A 20,384-nucleotide genomic window follows, 5' to 3' on the forward strand; every position below is an offset into this window, starting at 1 on the left:
TCAAGAAAAATTCTCCTAGCTCATCCAAAAACAATCTCCAGCATATTCAGTTATCAGACATGACTGGAACTTCAAATGGGACTGGCTTCTATGGTCAGATGAAGCTAAAAAATTAGATTTTAGCCGCAAACACTCAAACAAGATGGGTACAATGAAAATATATGTACAATGTACAATGAAATATACTGCTGTATTTTTTATGTTGTGGGCCTATATTTCTCCTGGAGGTCCTGAACATCTTGTTTAGATACATGGCATCATGGATTCTATCAAATACCAACAGATAAAAAAATCAACAAGTGACTGACTCCGTTAGAAATCTTATAATGGGCCATGTTTGGATCTTCCAATCATACAATAAACACAAACCTCAAAAACAACACAAAATGGGTCACTGAGCACAAAACCAAGCTTCTGCTATGGCCATTCCAGTCCTCTGACCTGAACCCTGTAGAAAATGAGTGAGGTGAACTGAAGAGAAGAAGCACCATATGGAGCTGTGAATCTAAAGGGTCTGGAGTGATTCTGGATGAAGGAATGGTCTCTGATCTCTTGTCAGGTGTTCTCTAACCTCATCAGGCATTATAGGAGAACAATTTTAGCTGTTAAACTGGCAAATGGAGGTTTCAAAAAGTATTGAATAAAAGGGTGCCTTTAATTATGGCCAATGTGTATTAGAGAAAAACATTTATGCTATAATGATACCCCCCCCCCCATTTTAAATTCTTATTATCCAACGAAAAAGGTTAGATTTTTGTGATTATTTTAAAAATAAAAGATCAAAAGGATTAACAATTCAGATTAATTTTAATTTTAATGCCGATATTTTTGGCCATGACTGTATATTTTATTCCCGAAAAAGTAAAAAGTACATTAATATTCTACTCTATTCTATTCCACTGATTTCTGGCTCTTAGTTGACCATGATGAAGAAGAAAGAACCTATTCTGCAGGAGTTTGAAGAGGGACCATTGTGCTTTAAACCCACGTATAAGTTTGACCGTTTCTCTGAGACTTACGATACAAGGTACGTTCACACACTTTACACATTATTATCACAATAGAAATGTGCCATTTTCAATGCATGAAAGTGGAAACAGTCTTGGATCTCAATTTCCTGTCAGCCATGTTTTCTTAGAAGAAATTCATGGTCATTCTTTCTCCACACAGACCACCGAGGACATGGTTTGGCTTTATGTAAGACTTGATAAGAAATATTTGTGTTTGTTGCATGGCCTCATCTCTGCCTTAACCACTATTACCCAGAATTCCTCTCACTCATCACCACATCCCTGTAAAACACTGCACTCCTCTCACTCAGTGTTCAATCTTTGCATAATCTCCTGTCAGATGCTCCAGTAAGCATTTCAGTCGTGTCTATACAAATGTATTGTCGCGATTGGTGTTTTTTCTGTGTGCCAGCTGCCGTCAGCTTTGAAGACATGTATGTTGTAGTATGTCTACTTTGAAGATGAGATGGGCATGTAGGGTGTTGTAAGAAGGGAATTGTATTTCCCATCAAACATAAATGGCTGAATATAGGAGGTCTTCCACACCACAGAGTATTTGAACGTTTAATCTATCTATCTATCTATCTATCTATCTATCTATCTATCTATCTATCTATCTATCTATCTATCTATCTATCTATCTATCTATCTATCTATCTATCTATCTATCTATCTATCTATCTATCTATCTATCTATCTATCTAAAGTTTGGGGTAGGTAAAGTTTTTCATGTTTTTAAAAGACTCTTATTTTGTTTTTGTAAAAAATAAAGTTTAAACCTGTAAAATTGTGAAATAATATTATAATTTAAAATAAGTATTTTCTATTTGAATATATTTTCAAATGTAATTTATTTCTGTGATGGCTAAGCTGAATTTTCAGCATCATTATTCCAGTCTTCAGTGTCACATGATCCTTGAGAAATCATTCTATTGTAGTATGCTGATATGCTGAGACTAATACATTTTTGTCAGGATTCTTTAATAAATAGAAATAGCAGCAAAGAAGAACAGCAATTTAATTGAATCAATTTAATGCATCCTTGCTGAATAATCAGTATTGAGTTCTTAATAAAAAGTATTAATTTCTTAAGAAAAAAAAAAACTTACTGACCCCAAACTTTTTTAGTGTGTATAAACCAATATAAGATAATAAGTTTAAGTTCTCCAAGACTACAATCTCATTCTGCATTTATTACTTCAGTATTATTTACTTTTTTTTTTGCATTGGGTCAATGATTAGTGGTAAAAAGCGGAAGCCTGCCTGGACCGACCGTATCTTGTGGAGGATAAAACCCAAAGCTATAGAGACTGAGGATGAGAATAGTTCGACATCATCATCAGTTGACGATGAGTATCCTATTAAGGTGACGCAGGACATGTACACCTGTGATGTCTCGTATGGGGTCAGTGACCACAAACCCGTCATTGCAATCTTCAATCTGGAGGTATGAATTATGTATTCCATGAACATTTAATCAATTATATGATAAAGTGCTAATCTAATTGATGTAAATGTGCTTAAATAATAATCATTTATAATTATAATTTTAGATATATCTACCTTTCAGTGTACACAACATTTAGTCCAAATTGGTCTTGATCTCTTCATGCAGATGAGAAAAAAGTTGGAGACTCCTCTAGTCACACTAACCGTGGAGGGACACTGGAGTGCAGATGAAGATGCCACATTCACCTACACCATTCTGGAAAACTTTGAGTCTTCAACCTGGGACTGGATCGGATTGTACAAGGTGAGAGGGAGACAGAGAAAAAAAGAGGTTGATGGATGAACAAAAACACAGAAAGAGACAAAAAGGAGATCTGTATCACAAAGCGAGTCACTAACTAGAGGTGATTTATATCTCTGTGTGCAGATTGGCTTCAAAAGTGCCTCTGATTACTCCACCTTCGCTTGGGTCAAAGATGATGAAGTGGCTGCCAACGGCGAAGTCGTGACGGTATGGCAGACTAAAAGTTTTAGAGTTGAGAACAGGTCTGCATTGAGAAAATAATGAATATTAATAGAATTTTATATTACTTCACATCTAAAATGAAATTTTAAACCGTTGTGTGCATTGAAACCGCATGATGCTAAAATGTTGCTATATAAGGACTTACAAAAGTAATGCACTTCCTGTTTAAGGTCCAGGTGAGTAACAATGAGCTCCCCCTGCTGGCAGGGGAGTATGTTCTTGGCTATTACAGCACCAACATGCAAACCCTCGTTGCCTTTAGTCCGACTTTCCAGGTGAGTTTTCATAAACTTGTACATATTTCTTTGTGTTAGCTTTTGGCTATTCCTCTTTGTTCATCTGCTTTGTCTGGATCCAGATTCTCGAGTCTCAGCAAGCTGTGATGGAGGGTCTGGTTCCTGAGAACATCAATGGACATGAGAAGTAACTGGATATCTTCTAACCTCATATGTTCACATATGTAAAAATCACAGCAGGATCTGATATGAGATCATATCTGCCTGTGTAAACAGACCTTGCTCAGTTTGATTTTAAAACTTAAAACTGATTCTGTGAAACAGTCTGATACAATGAGTTTGATTTAAAATCTAAGGCTTTAAAAATTCCCAAACACTCAGTCTAGTCACTGAACACACTGCATTACTCTTTTTTATTCTCTCTTTATCAATGGTTTTTCTCAAATGGTTAAATCTGTTGTGAGCTTCTGTAAACTCACACATGGTGTAGTTCCTATATCTTCCACTAGAGGTCTATAAAGCAATCACTAACTGTATTACAGACATATCCTAACTCAGAATCTTATCCCATCTGTTTAGTAACCATGGCAATTTGACTATGAACTGAGAAATATAACTTTTTCAAATTTTAAGTCAAAAATGAAGACAGGAAATTTCTGTAATGCAGCCCATGGAATCTGTGCCTGCTAACCTTTTTGATTTATGTAGAAACTTGTCACACCTTTCATGTTGTTTTAAATTTTTTTTGTACATTGGTGCTGTGCTTTATACAGTATTTCACTGTAGGTTTTATATGTCAGTGCCTATTCCTATATCATAGTGTGTGACTTTTCAGTATCTATAACAAGTTCACCATCTGATTGTTAAGAAAATACCATTTTGTTTACACTTTATCACTCTTATTAGTGCTAAATTTGTCTTTTATATGAATGAGAGGCAATTTAACTTCTTATTGTCTGCATTTGTCCATTGTGATATGCCTGGCCTATCTTTTTTGTTGAATATATTTATCCTTGCTTTATCTTAGTTAATGTTAAATTTATCGTAACTGTATTCTTGGAAGTGGAATGAGTTGATTTGATCCTTTATGATTTGTTAAATGTATTAAAAGGTTTCTGTAATCAATCAGTTGGACATATTGGGATTGGAAGCAATTTCATTAATATATTAACATCTGAACATCTGTTTTGTACTGTAAATGCATATCTATCTGTATACTTTCATTTATAACTGAGATGAGTTGAAATTATATTTTGAGGTAACTTGTAATTAACCTGAAATATTCCTTTAAGGTCTACCACACACATTTGAAGGCTAATTGCATAGCTGACATTAATTAGTGTGACATGAAGCATGATTTTTCATCCAACAAAATCCAATCTCCAGAGTGACAATCAAACAAACTTCCTTCTCAATCTTTCTCACCACCAGTATTATTTTCCCTTTCGAGTTGTAGGTTTACATGTTTTTGTAGCTCACTCCAGGGGGCACTGTTTATAACGCACTGCATTTGTACAATTCAGAATGCATGCAGTACATATATGCAAACTCACTCACTCACAGAATATTACAGCATCACTCAGTTAGGCAAAGTACTCAGCACTGGAGATAATGTGAGGTTTTACCTCCAGGAGCATTTTCATGGATAATTACAGCTATAAATCTGTCTGAGGCACCTGCAGAGCTCTTCAAGGAGGAGGTCGTCAGCACGTCAGAGAGAGAACAAAGAACTCACTAAAAACACACTGAGTCAGCCAGTGATCATGAGCTATGAGACACTGGCACTGGAACAATTCTTTCTTGGGATGACAGTAAATCTATATTTGGGATGGCAAAGCCAAAACATCTATAGGGCATTTTTAAGGCGCACAACTCTGAGATTGAGAGAATGTGTAATAGGCCTGTCTAAACTCCGAAGATAACTGACCGATAGCGTTGGCTATTGTAGATATCAACTTCAAGTAATCCACCTTATTCTTGGACATGGAAGTAAGCCTATGGGCGAGACTTCTGGTTCATTAGCCGCTAATGTTATAGTGAAGTATAATGAGAAAAATAACAATGTGCATGCAGTAAAGGGTAAACCTGTTTGCATTACAAACCAGTGTTTTCATAATTAAGATAATACATTAAAATCAGGGTTTGAAATTAGCACCCGCCAAATGCGGATAGCTTGGCGGGTAGTGCTGTCAAATCACTAGCCATTTTGGTGGGTTACTTTTCGTCAATTATGTTCACTCATTAGTTCATTTAACATACTCAAAAACTCTTGAAAATTGGCACACGCATTGGAATCTGACGCTACAGAAGCTGGGACCCGGGCGTGGCACAGGAGCTCTACGGCGCCCCCTGGAACACAGTCAGAAACCTTGATGTATAGCTCACACATACTTGCATGTATTCATATGAAACTCGGTACACATATAGATCTCATTGAGCCGAACAACTTTCGCACTGCATGTCATAGGCTCCGCCCAACAGGAAGTTCGCGATTCAGGGCTGTGAGAATAGCGCACGCTCTGGAATTTGATATACTCCTCTGAGGATTTCCATCTGATTGTCTCCAAACTCGGTCAACATGATCTCGAAGAGTTTGGCCGTGGTGAGGAGACAAAGTTATGGCAAGAAATGAGAAACAGGAAGTGTCTAATAACTTTTGCACACTTTGTTTGATTTTGATCAAACTTCAGCAGTTTGTTCGATGTATGATGCCGATTGCATAGATGTGACTATTAGGAGTCAAAGTTATAGTGCCACCAACTGGCATCAGGAAGTGTGTTATTTTCAAAATGCTTTAAATTCTGCATCTTATTTTTACTCGATTTGCTTCAAACTTCATCAGAAAAATGTCAAAACACGGCCGATGTAAAACTGTGAGGGATTATTGAAATATTAAATAGTGTTGCCATGGCAACGTGTCAAACTTTACTATTAATTTACTGTGTGTTTGAGGCAGATAACTTGCTTAGAATTTCATGAAACTTGATACACACATCGGTATTAATAATAGTTAGACACTGGCAAAGATGTGGAGGCGTGGAAGTGCTCTATAGCGCCACCTTTTGTCAAAAGTGGGGGTTTAGTTTTAGCTACAGTCACCAAACTCGGCACATATATTGTTCTCATGAAGCCAGACAACTTTCTAATTTACAGACAGAAAAATATGGCATACTAGTCCTCTGAAAATAATGGAATTCACACCAAACTTTGTCAACAAAACACAGAGGAACTTAAATTGCGAACGGATTGTGGATATCTTGTTGCCATGCCAATTTATTAAAATAACAGTAAAACAGGAAACAGTAATTGTCTTATATATTTAAAAGTGCATAATCCAAACTCTTCAAAACTTTTAATATACAAAGAACAAGTCATTCTGAGGAAACATGCTTAGTTCCATGAATTTATAATTTTCTAAATTCTAACAGAAAAAAACAAAAAAACAAAACTCAGACATCTGATCTCACACTACCTCTGTGTGTGTGTGTGTGTGTGTGTTTGTAAGAGAGGGTTTATATAAACTCTTTATGGTTTAAAGGTCTTTTCATTTATATCTGTGTGATTTTGTCTGCATTACAGCTTAAGAAATCTCATAGGCCTTATCCTTTTCTGTCAGTTTTAGGGACAAAAAAAAAAATAAAAAATCCTAGAACCAGTTAATTTGTAGGGCACTGACAACATCATTTTATATAATTAGGTTAATAATTATGTTAATTACAACATAAAAAGATCTAAAGATACATACATGTGGACTTTTAAATTTTTGTGCTGCATATAATAATTTGACACTCATTTGATACTGATCTATGACATCCTGTGACATAACATTCATCTGAATTTACATCATCTCATAGATGTGACTGTTGTGATTCTAAAAAAAAAATGTAAAAAAAAAGATAGCAGTAATTTTCTTATATCTTTAAAGCGCATTATCCAAACTCTTCAAAACTTGTTACACATGGCGAACAAGTCATTCTTAGGAAACATGCTTAGTTTCATAAATGTAAAATGCTTAGAAGAGTTGCAGACATTAATATTATACGTTAGACAGACATTATACATTAACTATAAATGTTAAAAAAATCACATAGTAGTAAATTTTGAACATAATATTAACTAAGATTCATAAATTCTATATAAATATTGTTCATGTTAACTAAAATTGTTATTTAATGTTAACTAAAACCTTTTTGTAAAGTGTTACAAAAGTTTTATATATTATTCTCTCTGTGTGTTTGAGTCTATTTTACACTCTAAGTTTAAAAGTATATTCATTTATATCTGTGATTTTGCCAGCTGTAATACAGGCAAAATTATTTCACAAATGCTTATAGATAATTAAAGGTTTTGGTAACTTTTCAATAAGGTCTCATTTGTTAACATTAGTTAATGCATTAAGTAACCTTTATTTTTTATCTGTGTGTGTGTTTCACAGTCTTAAAGTTATAGAGTAACCCTTTCATTGCTGTATCCCTTAAAATTAGACAGAGGGTTACTGTAAATGCATGTGCCCGCTGTGCACAGTTTTCCTGATACCACCGGGTGGCTTTTGCACTAATGGCTTGGGCCCGCCATTGCTGCTTGCAGCTATATTTCAGATTTTTTATTTTTTTGCTAGAAGAAGCTATGAATGGCCAGTAACTTAAAAATGTTGTAGCCAAATTGACTAGTGAGTGAAAAAGTTAAATTCAAACCCTGATTAAAATAATGTGGTAAGACACACCAATTTGCAATATCAAGCAGCAAAACGAGCTGTTATGTACAAAAAAAAAAAAAAAAAGCCAGAAACCAGACCCATAAAGTTTACAAATGGCCACGCCCACTCTCACGGGAAAAAAATAACAGTTCAGTTACATTTTAGACACCATGTTGCCAGTCACCTTGTCTGTTTTAGCTTGGTCAAAATTGCAAACGAAGAGACAGCACAATTAACCATCGTGCATATCCTAGCAACACCGTAGTAGAATGAATCAGTGTTCAATTCAATGACTCGCTCAATAACGATCAAAGACTTTGATAAAGATGCTTGCCGACTGACAGGCTCTCCACATAGTGTTCACTGATCACTATTCTTTGAGCACAGCATATCCGTTGACGTTTACTTGACATTCGGAACACACACAAGAAAAAACTGAGAAGTTTGAGGTATGATGATAGCATACTTCCATAAATAAATACAATATAAATTACCATACATATATCTGTGACTAATTAAACTATTAAACTCAATAAAACAATAGAGCCTCAACACTTTTTTCAATGTCTTTATTTTACTCAAACGTCAAGTGCTATGTTCTGAATGAATTGAGTGTTTTTGAACAAATTGGTTCAGTGAATGATTCAAATGACAGTCAATTGTGTCCTTCCACACATTTTTTATTTATTTATTTATTTTTGCGTAACAAGGAAAGATGGCTTTAATCAAACTTTTGATTTTAAACACTTTTAAACTTTGCTTAATTTTTGGAGGAAAAACTGGACAGGTATTACAACAGAATTACAGCATACAAAATGAGTGTATACATGCACACAATTGGCTCCCCTCCACCTCATGTTTATTTGACCACCCTGACTGTTGTTTGCAGTAGCAATAAACTCCACTATAAGGACACGAATGTCTTCAATATTGATATACCGGTCTTATAAGTGTTTAAAAGCTTGGGCTGAGAGCTCTGGCAATATTAAAGTGCTGTGATAGATTAAACCGAAGCAATTTAATTAAATGCATTAAGGAAAAATAAATGTTAATTAGAGTAATTAGGTAAGATTTTTGTCTTCTGTTGTGTCAGAGCAGCTGCTGAGACCTCACACCCAAGGGAGCGGTTACAAGGGAATTATTTGTCTTCCCTGGAGAGGACACTAGATTCTCTGCAAGGCCCAGGAGATTCATATTCCCCAGTACATCCAACTGGCCTATGATGTCACCCAGTGCTGTAAAACTTTTTAATGGCCCACTAAATCAGAATCATGGATTGGAGGCATTTAAGGCTAAGTGAAGACAGGATAAGGTTATGGGGTGAAATAGGGAAAGCAGGATGAATAGAGACATGGAAAGAGAGAACAAAATGGCCTTGCTGATGTCATAACACAAGCAATATTCATTTAGAATGAATGTTCACAACAGCACATTAAAAGTTCTTTTTGCTTTTGTTATGCATTAACCTCCAAAATTACAATAACCTTCAGTTTGAACAAAATCATAATTTCCCCTCTTATTTGACAAAAAAAAAACTAAAAGAGCCTTAAAGAGAATAAATGAAAAGTAATCATTTACTCATCCTGATGTTGTTCCAAAACCATATGACTTATTCTGGAGAACACAAAACTGGAAATTTAGCAGGATGTCAACGAAATGTAATGAAAGATGGGGACCAGTGACAGCCAACTTTCATTATATGGAGAAGAGTAGCTTGGATATTCTGTTAGATAACTACTTTTGTGGTGCACAATGGAAACTACATCTCTAAATATGGGACAACATTATGGGGCAAATAATAGCGTTTGTAACCATTACACAGAACTATGATGCAAGAATCAGCTCCATTCATCCGCACAGTCCTCAATGTCTGAAATCAATGTCCTCATTTGCCAAGATCAGAGCAGTTCTGCAAGGAATGTAGATCTAGAAAGAAAGAGAAAAGTCTTCATTCACACTCATTTATATTTATATGAAGAAGCTATGGGTGTGCGATATTGAAAAAAAAATAAATCTTGATATTTTCTGGGATTTTATGGATGATGACAATTAGACGATATTTTGCTGAGTGTGTTATTGTGCTGGTACCTTAAGGACTGCCGTGGACAGCTGACTACTAAAGTTTTTGACATTTTGTGTGGTGGTCAGTGATAGAAATGAATCTTTTCCAATAAGTTTTAACAGATTTTTACCTTTATAAAGCCATTTTTTCTAAAAGTGTCCATTATCTTTTGAATACTGATATCTGAAATTATTTCAATAATTAAATATACTCTGAATGTGAAATTAAAACCGCCAGTAGGTGGAAGCAAGTCACTGTTAATAAGTGAGTCATTGCGATTGAGCCGAATCATTTAAACGGTTGAATTCAGCAATTCAGCATCATGTTGCTCAGAGAGACAAAACAGTCCTGTGGTTGTGTTTGGAATAATTTTTTTGTTGTTGTCGAAATAGCGCAAACACAGAAAATATGGTGTCTAAAATGTAAGTCTCTTTAAGTCCCCATGAAATCAAAATTTAATTGTTTTGGCTTTTGGTATAAATATGTTAGGCTTAAGATTATCTATAAACTAGTGTGCTCCAAAACAATGTCAAAATTCACTTTTACAAGATATAAGCATTCAAAATTTACAGTCTCTCACTTCTGCCAATATGGATCAGAGATTTTGATGACATCACACTGCACTTCGCTTCTCATCAAATTTTCTGTCCAATCAAATGCTCTCTAGAACCCAAAGTGTGCACTATAGAGGGAATAGGGAACGATTCAGACAGTGTAAATATGCTTTCCTTTGGGGAGAATGAAGTCTGGTTTCTGGTTTATCTATCAGCACAATACCTTTCATGTGACAAGATTTTTTGCATCTCGTTTTGGTTTATTTAGTGCTGATTGACTGATGAGATCACCCAAGATGTAACAACCAGACATAAATGGGGTCTTCAGATTTAAGGTTTCTAGGTAAGTTCAAGAATAAACAAAACCATGTCTTAAAATGTTGGGGATAGAGGCTGCTCTGATAAACCTGCCATATAAATTCACTTGGCTATACACCGACCAAGCTCAAAAAAGGCAAAACAATATTTTTCTTAGGAGAATAGCTTGAAAGCAAGTTAGTGCACTGTTAAAAGGGGCTCTAATCTGCTGAGTGAAAACAATCCTTTATGTAACCTGGGAACAATTCGCAATACAGTTTTTATTAGTGAAATCACTGTTCTTTGACCTCACTTCACACAGCAGGACATGAGACTACAGGTCTGGGATCAGTCCAGCGGGAGCTGAGAAGTGATTGGGTCCGGGCATCTACTTACCGACAAGAAAGACTTGTTTCTCTCAGAGGAAAAAAGGAAATCAAAGCCTATATCTAGCGAAAGTTCTCATGAATAAAACATTGTGTGTAGGAAGAGGAAACATAGTCATTCTTGTAGTTCAGGTTGTGGTTGATTTCCACAGGGAGCAGACATGAGCTATATTAACTGGGCCTACACTCACCTGCTGGAACTGGACCTGAGCACCCAGTGTGAGCACCAAGAAGATACTGCCATGATTACAAATAGAAAATCACTGTTTTAATACCAGAAACTTCACTGTGTTCCTACTGAAGCTTTTATGGTAACACTTTAGAATACTGATCCTTTGTTTATGAATAACTACATAGGAATAAGTCACTAATGAATTATTAACATTGTAGTAACTACTATTACCTAACAAGAAACTATGATTATTGATTTAGTAAGTAATAGTGCTTAGTTGAAACTAGTAGTTCACTATTAGATAATCAATAACTACTATTTTTTTAATATATCCTGGAGAACTACTAAAAACTACTGTACACAGGTTCATAATTAATGTGAATTATGCATAATGTATAATTAATTCTAAAACGAAGATCATGGTAACCCACTAATGACTCAAGAATGATAAAATTTTTCTAAAGGAACTACTAATTATTTGGATCAGTATTCTAAAGTGAAGATCACGGTAACCCACTAGAAATTATTTAAGTGTTACCAAATCTAGCAAAATTAATTACTAACCAAAACCTTAAAAGTTTACAATGACTTCAGTAATTACTAGGGAGTTATCACGATCTTCACTTTAGAATACTGATACAAAAAAATTTGTAATTCCTTTAGAAGGATGTAGTAACACCTGAATAATTACTATCCAAATGCTTTACAACACTCTCAAAAGCTTACAATGATTTCAGTCGTTACTAGGGAGTTATCATGATCTTCACTTTAGAATACTGATCCAAATAATTAGTAATTGCTTCTGAAGAATTTGGTAATACATTATACAAATACAATACAAATTTGGTCATTACTAGGGGGTTACCATGACCTTTACTTTAAAATTAATTATACATTATGTATTATTCATATTAATTATGAACCTGTATACAGTAGTTCTTAGTATTTCTTAGGGAGGTATGAAAAAAATCATAGTTACTGATTAGCTAATAGGGAACTACCACATTCGACTAAGCACTATTACTTACTAATTTATTAATCAGAGTTTCTTGTTAGTTAGTTACTAGAGTGCTAATATTGTGTTACTCATGTGTTCTTGTGTAGTTATTCATTAATGATGGAACAGTATTCTAAAGTGCTACCGCTTTTATAAGTACGATATCAGAGTCTGCGTGTGGCCTTGTGTGAGTGGTTTGTATTGTGAATGTTTTCAGTGGGTTTTATCGCTTATTGAGTTTGTTGAACATCATTGACAGATTCTAGCTCATGTATACAGTATGTTTAGACTTAACCAAGGGGTGTTTCCTCCAAAGAGGCAAGGGAGGCAGTTCCTCCTCAAAATATTGGATGATAAAAATAATAAATCAATGCAAATATGACTAAATATAACAAAGTGTATAAATCATTTGTTTTTCTAAAGAAACACTGTCCAACAGGGACACCAGCAGGTAAAGTAACAGCGGGAGTTTGCATCTTTCTCTCCTCCCCTAAGCCCATTGAGTTTTAACAGACCCCCTAAAGCATGCGGTGGGTTTATTGTGGGGGGGGGTAATTGAGAGTGAATGGGGGAAAGTCATTGCGATATAATTGGATATGACTGGTTATGTTCAGCTGTGATTGGTTCATGCGATACATCTCGCCTCTTGTGTTCACATTCCATTTTTGCGAATCAGTCTGATTGAACAAAATAATGGTCTTAATGGAAATACTAATTTAAAAAGTAAGTAAACAACCCACACACTAACTTAATTTGTTAAATCCAAATAAGACTTGAAATGGCCGGAAACATGATATGTGGGAGTTTTTAGTGAGTAATCAGCTTGGTGAAAATCTGTGTCTGTGACCAATATTTAGCCTAAAATTTAGCTTTTGATGATTGATGATCCAAAAAATTCAAAAGTAGTTAAAAGTTGATCATTAAAAAGATTAGCTCAAATATATTTCAAGTTCACAAATATATTGTTTAAATTGTCACTGTCTTGAGTTATTATTTTGGAATAAATGTAAAATGTTTAAAAAAAGACTTGATGAGATTCATACTTGGCTTTAATAGAATATTGATTACATTGTTAATGTAAAAATATAAAATAGATTTCTTTATTATGATAGTATAAGTAATGTTTATTTAACCAAGAAAATGTGACTGGGACTAAAAAACTTTGCCTTCTCATTTTGGAACACCTCAGCACACCACTGAGATATATAAAATAAAATGCAACCAATGATAAAATTATAATAATAAAAAAATTATTACTCTGTTACTGAAGTCTGAATTGTTAACGTTTGTGTAGCTGCACAAACCAATGGCGCTCAAGCCCGCCAGAAGGGGCGGAGCCGACTGCTACAGGAGTCGGCTCAGCGCGCCATTTCATCAGAATCAACGACTGAAGCGACAGCCATCGATTCGCGTGCAGCTATAGCATGGCCAGTTACGCAACGCTCGTTCCCTTATCTCAGGGAACCGAGGTTATGTGAGTAACCGGAGCGTTCCCTATCAAAAGGGAACTCCCATTGCGTCGTCATTTTTATTGACGTCTGCTTGTCACAAGCCTCACTCGCCCCAAGGGGACAAAAAGTAAACATTAAACAGATAACACCCGTACCTGCCAGGCAGGAACGTCCAAACTGTAGAATCTAATAAAGGTAGATGGCAACGACCAGCCGGTGGCCGCACAAATCTCCCCAATAGAGATTCCACTGGACCAGGCCCAGGAGAAGGCCATTCCTCTGGTGGAATGGGCCCTCACACCTAGAGGGCATTGCACACCTGCTGAGGCCTAAGCCAGAGCAATAGCATCCACTATCCAGTGCGATAGTCTTTGCTTTGTGACCGGCAGCCATTTAGAGCGGCCTCCAAACCATACAAAAAGCTTATTATTAAAAATAAATAATGAATTTACATTTTATTAATAATCAATTAATAAAAGTTAACTTCCACAAAATGCATAGGTCAGGGGTAAAACCCAACACAGTTTGATATAATATGCAACAAGGGGTCCCTTGTTCTTTCTTTCAATTACCAACATTTCTACATTATCAGTAACTGTGCTCATTCAAATGGTTAGTAATGCCATGAAAAAATTAAGAAAATCTTTTAAGTTCTTCACTGACCCCCTACAGCACCATTATGGAGCATTATAATATATGGATTTATATTATAAGCCTGCTGCAGTGGATTATATTAAGAGGCATCTAGAATCATCACTCTCTGTCTTCTGAGAATTACATCAGATTTCATTATGAAACAGACACAGCAGTAACTACTGATTCATGAGTCACTGAAGTTAATCTCAGGGCACAGCACTGTATATGTGTAGTTCTGCACCTGAGCACTAGATGTCACTGCTACAGTGTACTCCATAATCTTGACTAAAGTGTACTCCATAATCTTTTCACAAATAAGTATTCACTTCAAAGTTTGCTTTGGATGTTTTCTTAAAGCCAAGTTTACATTACGCTGTATAAAAATATAACTAATTAAGAATAAACTTAAATCACTCTCTAATGTCAAATGTAAGATGATCTGACTAAGAAAGTCTCAGTCTAGAAGGAGAATTACATTCAGACTTGATGTTGGCAAAACGCCTACGTCTATATTACAAACACTACTGATTTACCTCGAGAAGCACTGAACTGAAACTCACCCTTAAGAAAGCTTGAGATAGGAGAGAAGAGATGAAAAAGAGATAAAATCTCACTTTATGGCCAGAGTCATGGACAGATAGACCTTTGAATGATTGTTTTTGTTTGCTCCATCTTTTACACCGGCGTTAATATCTTGCTCAATTAAAATGCCTGCTGCGATTAGCTGGATCTCTTAAAAGGCACTTTGAGCCAAAACGGTATTAACAGGCTCATTGATTCCTGGCATAACCATGTTTCAGTTGGCTCATCAGCACCGGTAATCACGTGACTCAGGCCATTACAAACTACATGGCCGTCAGTGACCCCTGACCAGCTGGCTAATCCATCACTGACATTTAAGACAAAAACCCTATCTTCAGGTACACTGGTCCTGGAGGAAGCAGGGCAGGAAAGGGGACCTCATGCGACTGGCCAGGCTCCAGAAACATGAAGAATCAAGATCTAAGCTGATAACAGACACCATCAATGTTTATTCTCACTCTAGAGGATTTGGGTAGTTTTTGGTGTCCTTAAAGGTCCAATTCTGTCCCTACTCACTCCTATGTTGGTCCAGACCCATGACTTTCTTTCTATTGCGGAAAACTAAAAGGAAACTTGTTTTGCTACAGAAAAAAAGCCCTAGAAGTATCTTTTAGTGAGGAAAAGGTCAAAATTTTAATTCAAGTTAAACTTAACATCCAGCCTAATAAATGTTCTGAATTCAATTTCTGGAGCAGTTGTTTTGAGTCAGATCTTTTCAATGATTCAGTTGATTCAGTTCACAAAACTGGTGTGAATTATTCATGAGCCAGTTGTTCTTTTGAGTCAGATCTTTTACACAAATCAGCCGATAGCATTCACAAAGCTAGTGTAAAAGATTTGTTCACAAATTAGACTGATCTGGTTTACATTGAGTACAACTCAATGTTGGAATTAATGTTAAATAACGACTAAAATCAGTGCACACGGAGTAATTCCATGGTGCTTTTGCATACTTTTTCAGAATTGATTCAACAGCATCAGAATTTGTCTTTTTGTGTTCTGTAGAAGAAAGTCAGTCATATGGTTTTGAAAAGACATGAGGATAAATGGTGACAGACTTCACATTTGAATTTCATTGCGGATAATCTCTTTAAAAACACCTATTTATGTTCATTTCCTCTTCCAAATTAATATTAATTTTGGTATATTTATATTAATATTAATAGATTAATTCCTTGATTATTTTAATTTGTGTATGAAGGCAGGAATTCCATTTATTTCATGGTTAATCTGATCAATAATGACCTCTTTTTAAAATGTAAAATAATTTTTTTTCACTTCCTACATCTAAAGCATTTTTTTAAATAGTAGATCAATGTATGTTTTATTCAGATCTTTTCAGGTCTGATTCGGGATTGTGCCTGAGGCTAGAATGCAAAGCGAGCCAATGTTAACATCGGAAATGTAAAGGCGATGATGTGATTCATTAAAGGCTGCTGAATCAGGACTCATGCTAATACATGAAGACAGAGCAGAAACATGATGAGGTTGAGTTCCAGACTGTCTGCTCTACATCTGCACACACATGGAACTCCCTCAGGAAATCACAGCTGCAATGATTTAGTTTGGAAGCTGGTTAGTCATCCAACAATTATCTCATTTATTAATAAGGTTAATTTATCCCCTTTAAAATAATGCTGCTGTACATGTAAACAAAACGCTCCGGTTACTCACGTAACCTCGGTTCCCTGAGATAAGGGAACGATTGTTGCATCGTAATTTTTTATTGACGACTGCTAATGGGGAAACTCCTGTTTACTCTGTTACTGAAGTCTGAATTGTTAACGTTTGTGTAGCTGCACAAACCAATGGCGCTCAAGCCCGCCAGAAGGGGCGGAGCCGACTGCTACAGGAGTCGGCTCAGCGCGCCATTTCATCAGAATCAACGACTGAAGCGACAGCCATCGATTCGCGTGCAGCTATAGCATGGCCAGTTACGCAACGCTCGTTCCCTTATCTCAGGGAACCGAGGTTATGTGAGTAACCGGAGCGTTCCCTATCAAAAGGGAACTCCCATTGCGTCGTCATTTTTATTGACGTCTGCTTGTCACAAGCCTCACTCGCCCCAAGGGGAGAAAAAGTAAACATTAAACAGATAACACCCGTACCTGCCAGGCAGGAACGTCCAAACTGTAGAATCTAATAAAGGTAGATGGCAACGACCAGCCGGTGGCCGCACAAATCTCCCCAATAGAGATTCCACTGGACCAGGCCCAGGAGAAGGCCATTCCTCTGGTGGAATGGGCCCTCACACCTAGAGGGCATTGCACACCTGCTGAGGCCTAAGCCAGAGCAATAGCATCCACTATCCAGTGCGATAGTCTTTGCTTTGTGACCGGCAGCCATTTAGAGCGGCCTCCAAACCATACAAAAAGCTGCACTGTTTGTCTAAAAGACTTAGAACGCTCAAAGCACACTCGTAGTGCCTGGACTGGGCACAACAAGTTAGGTCCCTGTTCACCATCCGCAACGGGGAGGGCTAGAAGGGAGATAACCTGGGCTCTAAATGGAGTTGAGAGCACCTTCGGTACATAGCCGCTGCACGGCTGAAGAACGACTTACAGTCATTGGGTCCAAACTCAAGACAGGAAGCACTGATAGACAGGGTTTGCAAGTCACCTACTTGCTTGACGGACTCTAGGGCCAAAAGCAGAGTGATTTTGAGAGTCATGACCCTTAATCTGGCTGTTGAAGCGGCCCAAAGGGAGGGCCCTTGAGGGTCCCTAGGACTATGGACAAGTCCCAAGTTGGCATCGTCTTAGGGCGAGAAGGATTCAACCGCCGAGTGCCTCTAAGGAACTTAATGACCAAGTCAATTCTGCCAATAGTCTGGCCAGCCTCGAGAGAATGATTCGCCACGATGGCTGCCACATAGACTTTGAGCGTGGAAGGGGTGCGCCCCTTATCCAGCAGCTCTTGTAGAAGGGTTAGGCCGTGGGACACGTCACAAGAAACCGGATCCTGGTTATGTGCTGAACACCAGTCACTGAAGACGGCCACCACTTGAGGGCGTAGAGGCATCGTGTAGATGAAGCTCTAGCCTCTTAAATGGTATTAGTGACTCTCACTGGGAGTTGCCTAGACTCCCGTCGAGCGGCCAGACATGAAGGCCAAAATCTTGCCAAATCTTGCCCTGCGCTTGTGAGAGAAGATCTCTCCTCAGTGGTATTGACCACGGTGCTGCTGACAGCAGCTGGATCATCTCTGGGAACCAGACTTGGTTCCTCCAGAGGGGGGCCACAAGGAGGAGAGAGCATTTTGATTCCCTGATTCGCCTGATAACCTGGGGTAGCAGGGCGATCAGAGGGAAGGTATACAGACGGGTGTTGGGCCAATCGTGGGCAAGAGTATCCCGCTGCTTTGAAAAATAAGTTGGGCAGTGACAGTTGTTTCCGGAGGCGAAGAGGTCAACCTCTGCCTAGCCGAAAACTGACCAAATCATCTGGACCGCCTGGGGATGTAGATTCCATTCCCCTGGAGCTACATTGTTCCTTGACAACATATCCGCTCCTTGGTTCAGTCTGCCCGGCACATGAAACGCTCGTAGTGAAAGGAGCTCTTTCTGTGCCCAAAGCAGGAGACGTCGAGTCATCCTGTGAAGGGGACATGACCTGAGGCCGCCTTGGTGGTTGATGTAGACCACCACCGTTGTGTTGTCCGACTGGACTAGGATGTGATGCCCTTTTAAGGCTGTCAGGAAGGTCTTTAGGGCCAGACAAACAGCTATAATTTCGAGGCAGTTGATATGCCAGTGTCGCTCGTGGGTTGACCAGGAGCCATACGCCGGTTGCCCTCATACAGAACACCCCAGCCTGAGCTGGAAGTATCTGTCATGATCACCTTCCTTCTGGAGGTCGTACCCAACTGTACGTCTGATTGAAACAGGCGAGGAGTTGTCCAATGGGCCACAGCTTTGAGGCAGCGATGGGTTACCTTGACATAAGCGCGGCCCAGGCACCATGCGTGGAACGAAACACGGGCTTTTAGCCAATATTGAAGCGATGGGTTACCTTGACATAAGTGTGGCCCAGGCACCATGCGTGGGACGAAACGTGGGCTTTTAGCCAATATTGAAGGGGCCGCATGTGTGGCAGGCCCAGCTGAATAACTGAGGAGGCTGCAGCCATGATTTCGAGGCAGCTGATATGCAAGCGTCTCTCGTGGATCAACCAAGATTCAAGATTCAAGATTTTTTATTTGTCACATAAACAATTATACAGAGTATTACCCGCAGTGAAATGTAGGTCAGGTCCGCTCCAAGGACAGTGCAATTATATAGAATACAAATATTAAGAAAAATAAAAAAATAAAATAAAATAAAATAAAAGATAAAAAATATATAAATATAAATGTGCAGGTCAGTATGTTGTTGACTTAAATAGTAATAAAGAGGAATGTGCAAAAGAATGTGCAAAAAATGTGTTGTACAGGGTATTTAAATAGCAGCAATATGAGGTAGAGAAAAAATGTGAATTGCTTATTGATATGGTGATATTTACATGGAGTCAAGTGATGTTATGACACAGAGTTAGAGTTTAGGAGCCTGATGGCCTGGGGGAAGAAGCTCCTCCTAAGTCTCTCAGTTTTTGCCATCAGGCTACGGAAGCGCTTACCAGGTGGAAGCGCTTACCAGGTGGAAGCAAAGTGAATAGATGGTTACCAGGGTGATTTAAGCCCTTGATGATTTTGACAGCTCTATTTTTGCAGCGTTTGAGGTAGATGTCCTGCAGAGAGGGGAGAGCAGACCCTGAGATGCGCTCAGCTAAGCGCACAACTCTCTGTAATGCTTTGCAGTCCTGATTGGAGCTGTTTCCATACCACACTGAGATGCACTGAGTCAATACACTTTCTATGGTTCCTGAATAGAAAGTTTTCAGGATTGCTAGTGAGACCCTGAATTTCCTCAGCTGTCGCAGATGGTACAGTCTTTGCCTGGCTTTCTAAACCTGTGTTTGGATGTGTGTAGTCCAAGTCAGGTTCTCGGAGATGTTTACCCCGAGGTACTTGAAGCTACTCACCCTCTCCACAGGGGTCCCACTGATCATAAGAGGAGTGTAGGGCTGCTGCTGTCTCTTCCTAAAGTCCATGATCAGCTCTTTAGTTTTGCTCACATTCAGAGAGAGACAGTTGTCCTGGCACCATGATGTGAGTCTCTCTACCTCATCCAAGTATGCGGTCTCATCATTGTTGGAGATGAGGCCCAGAACCACAGTATCATCAGCGAATTTGATAATGGATGTGGAGCTGTGAGAGGACACGCAGTCATGCGTGTAGAGAGAGTAGAGCAGGGGACTCAGGACACAGCCCTGTAGGGCTCCTATGTTCAGGGT

General features: G+C 38.0%; 1 protein-coding gene and 1 pseudogene across 5 annotated transcripts in view; one reads left to right on the top strand and one right to left on the bottom strand.

Moving 5' to 3' along the window:
• LOC306863899 (inositol polyphosphate 5-phosphatase K-like) overlaps window positions 1-4,487 on the top strand; it is a 13,282-nt gene extending 8,795 nt beyond the window's left edge. Inside the window, exons 8-14 of one of the 4 annotated variants that reach the window (XM_079407491.1) lie at window positions 918-1,027; window positions 1,171-1,197; window positions 2,253-2,457; window positions 2,626-2,763; window positions 2,887-2,970; window positions 3,156-3,260; window positions 3,344-4,397. In XM_079407491.1, coding sequence (XP_079263617.1) covers window positions 918-1,027; window positions 1,171-1,197; window positions 2,253-2,457; window positions 2,626-2,763; window positions 2,887-2,970; window positions 3,156-3,260; window positions 3,344-3,412 — 738 coding nt within the window. In that variant the 3' untranslated portion in view covers window positions 3,413-4,397. Of the gene's footprint in view, window positions 1-917; window positions 1,028-1,170; window positions 1,198-2,252; window positions 2,458-2,625; window positions 2,764-2,886; window positions 2,971-3,155; window positions 3,261-3,343 lie in introns of all 4 variants that reach the window. The other 3 variants (XM_079407492.1, XM_079407493.1, XM_079407490.1) reach the window with 3 other exon arrangements.
• A 5,293-nt stretch (window positions 4,488-9,780) lies between these two features.
• Window positions 9,781-20,384, bottom strand: part of LOC306864430 (1,4-alpha-glucan-branching enzyme-like) — a 117,880-nt pseudogene continuing 107,276 nt past the window's right edge. Inside the window, exon 13 of the transcript in view lies at window positions 9,781-9,843. The product of the transcript in view is annotated as a 1,4-alpha-glucan-branching enzyme-like (transcript). The remainder of the gene's footprint in view (window positions 9,844-20,384) is intronic.

The sequence above is a fragment of the Barbus barbus genome (assembly GCF_936440315.1).
Source record: "Barbus barbus genome assembly, chromosome: 45".
Classification (NCBI taxonomy): Eukaryota; Metazoa; Chordata; class Actinopteri; order Cypriniformes; family Cyprinidae; genus Barbus; species Barbus barbus.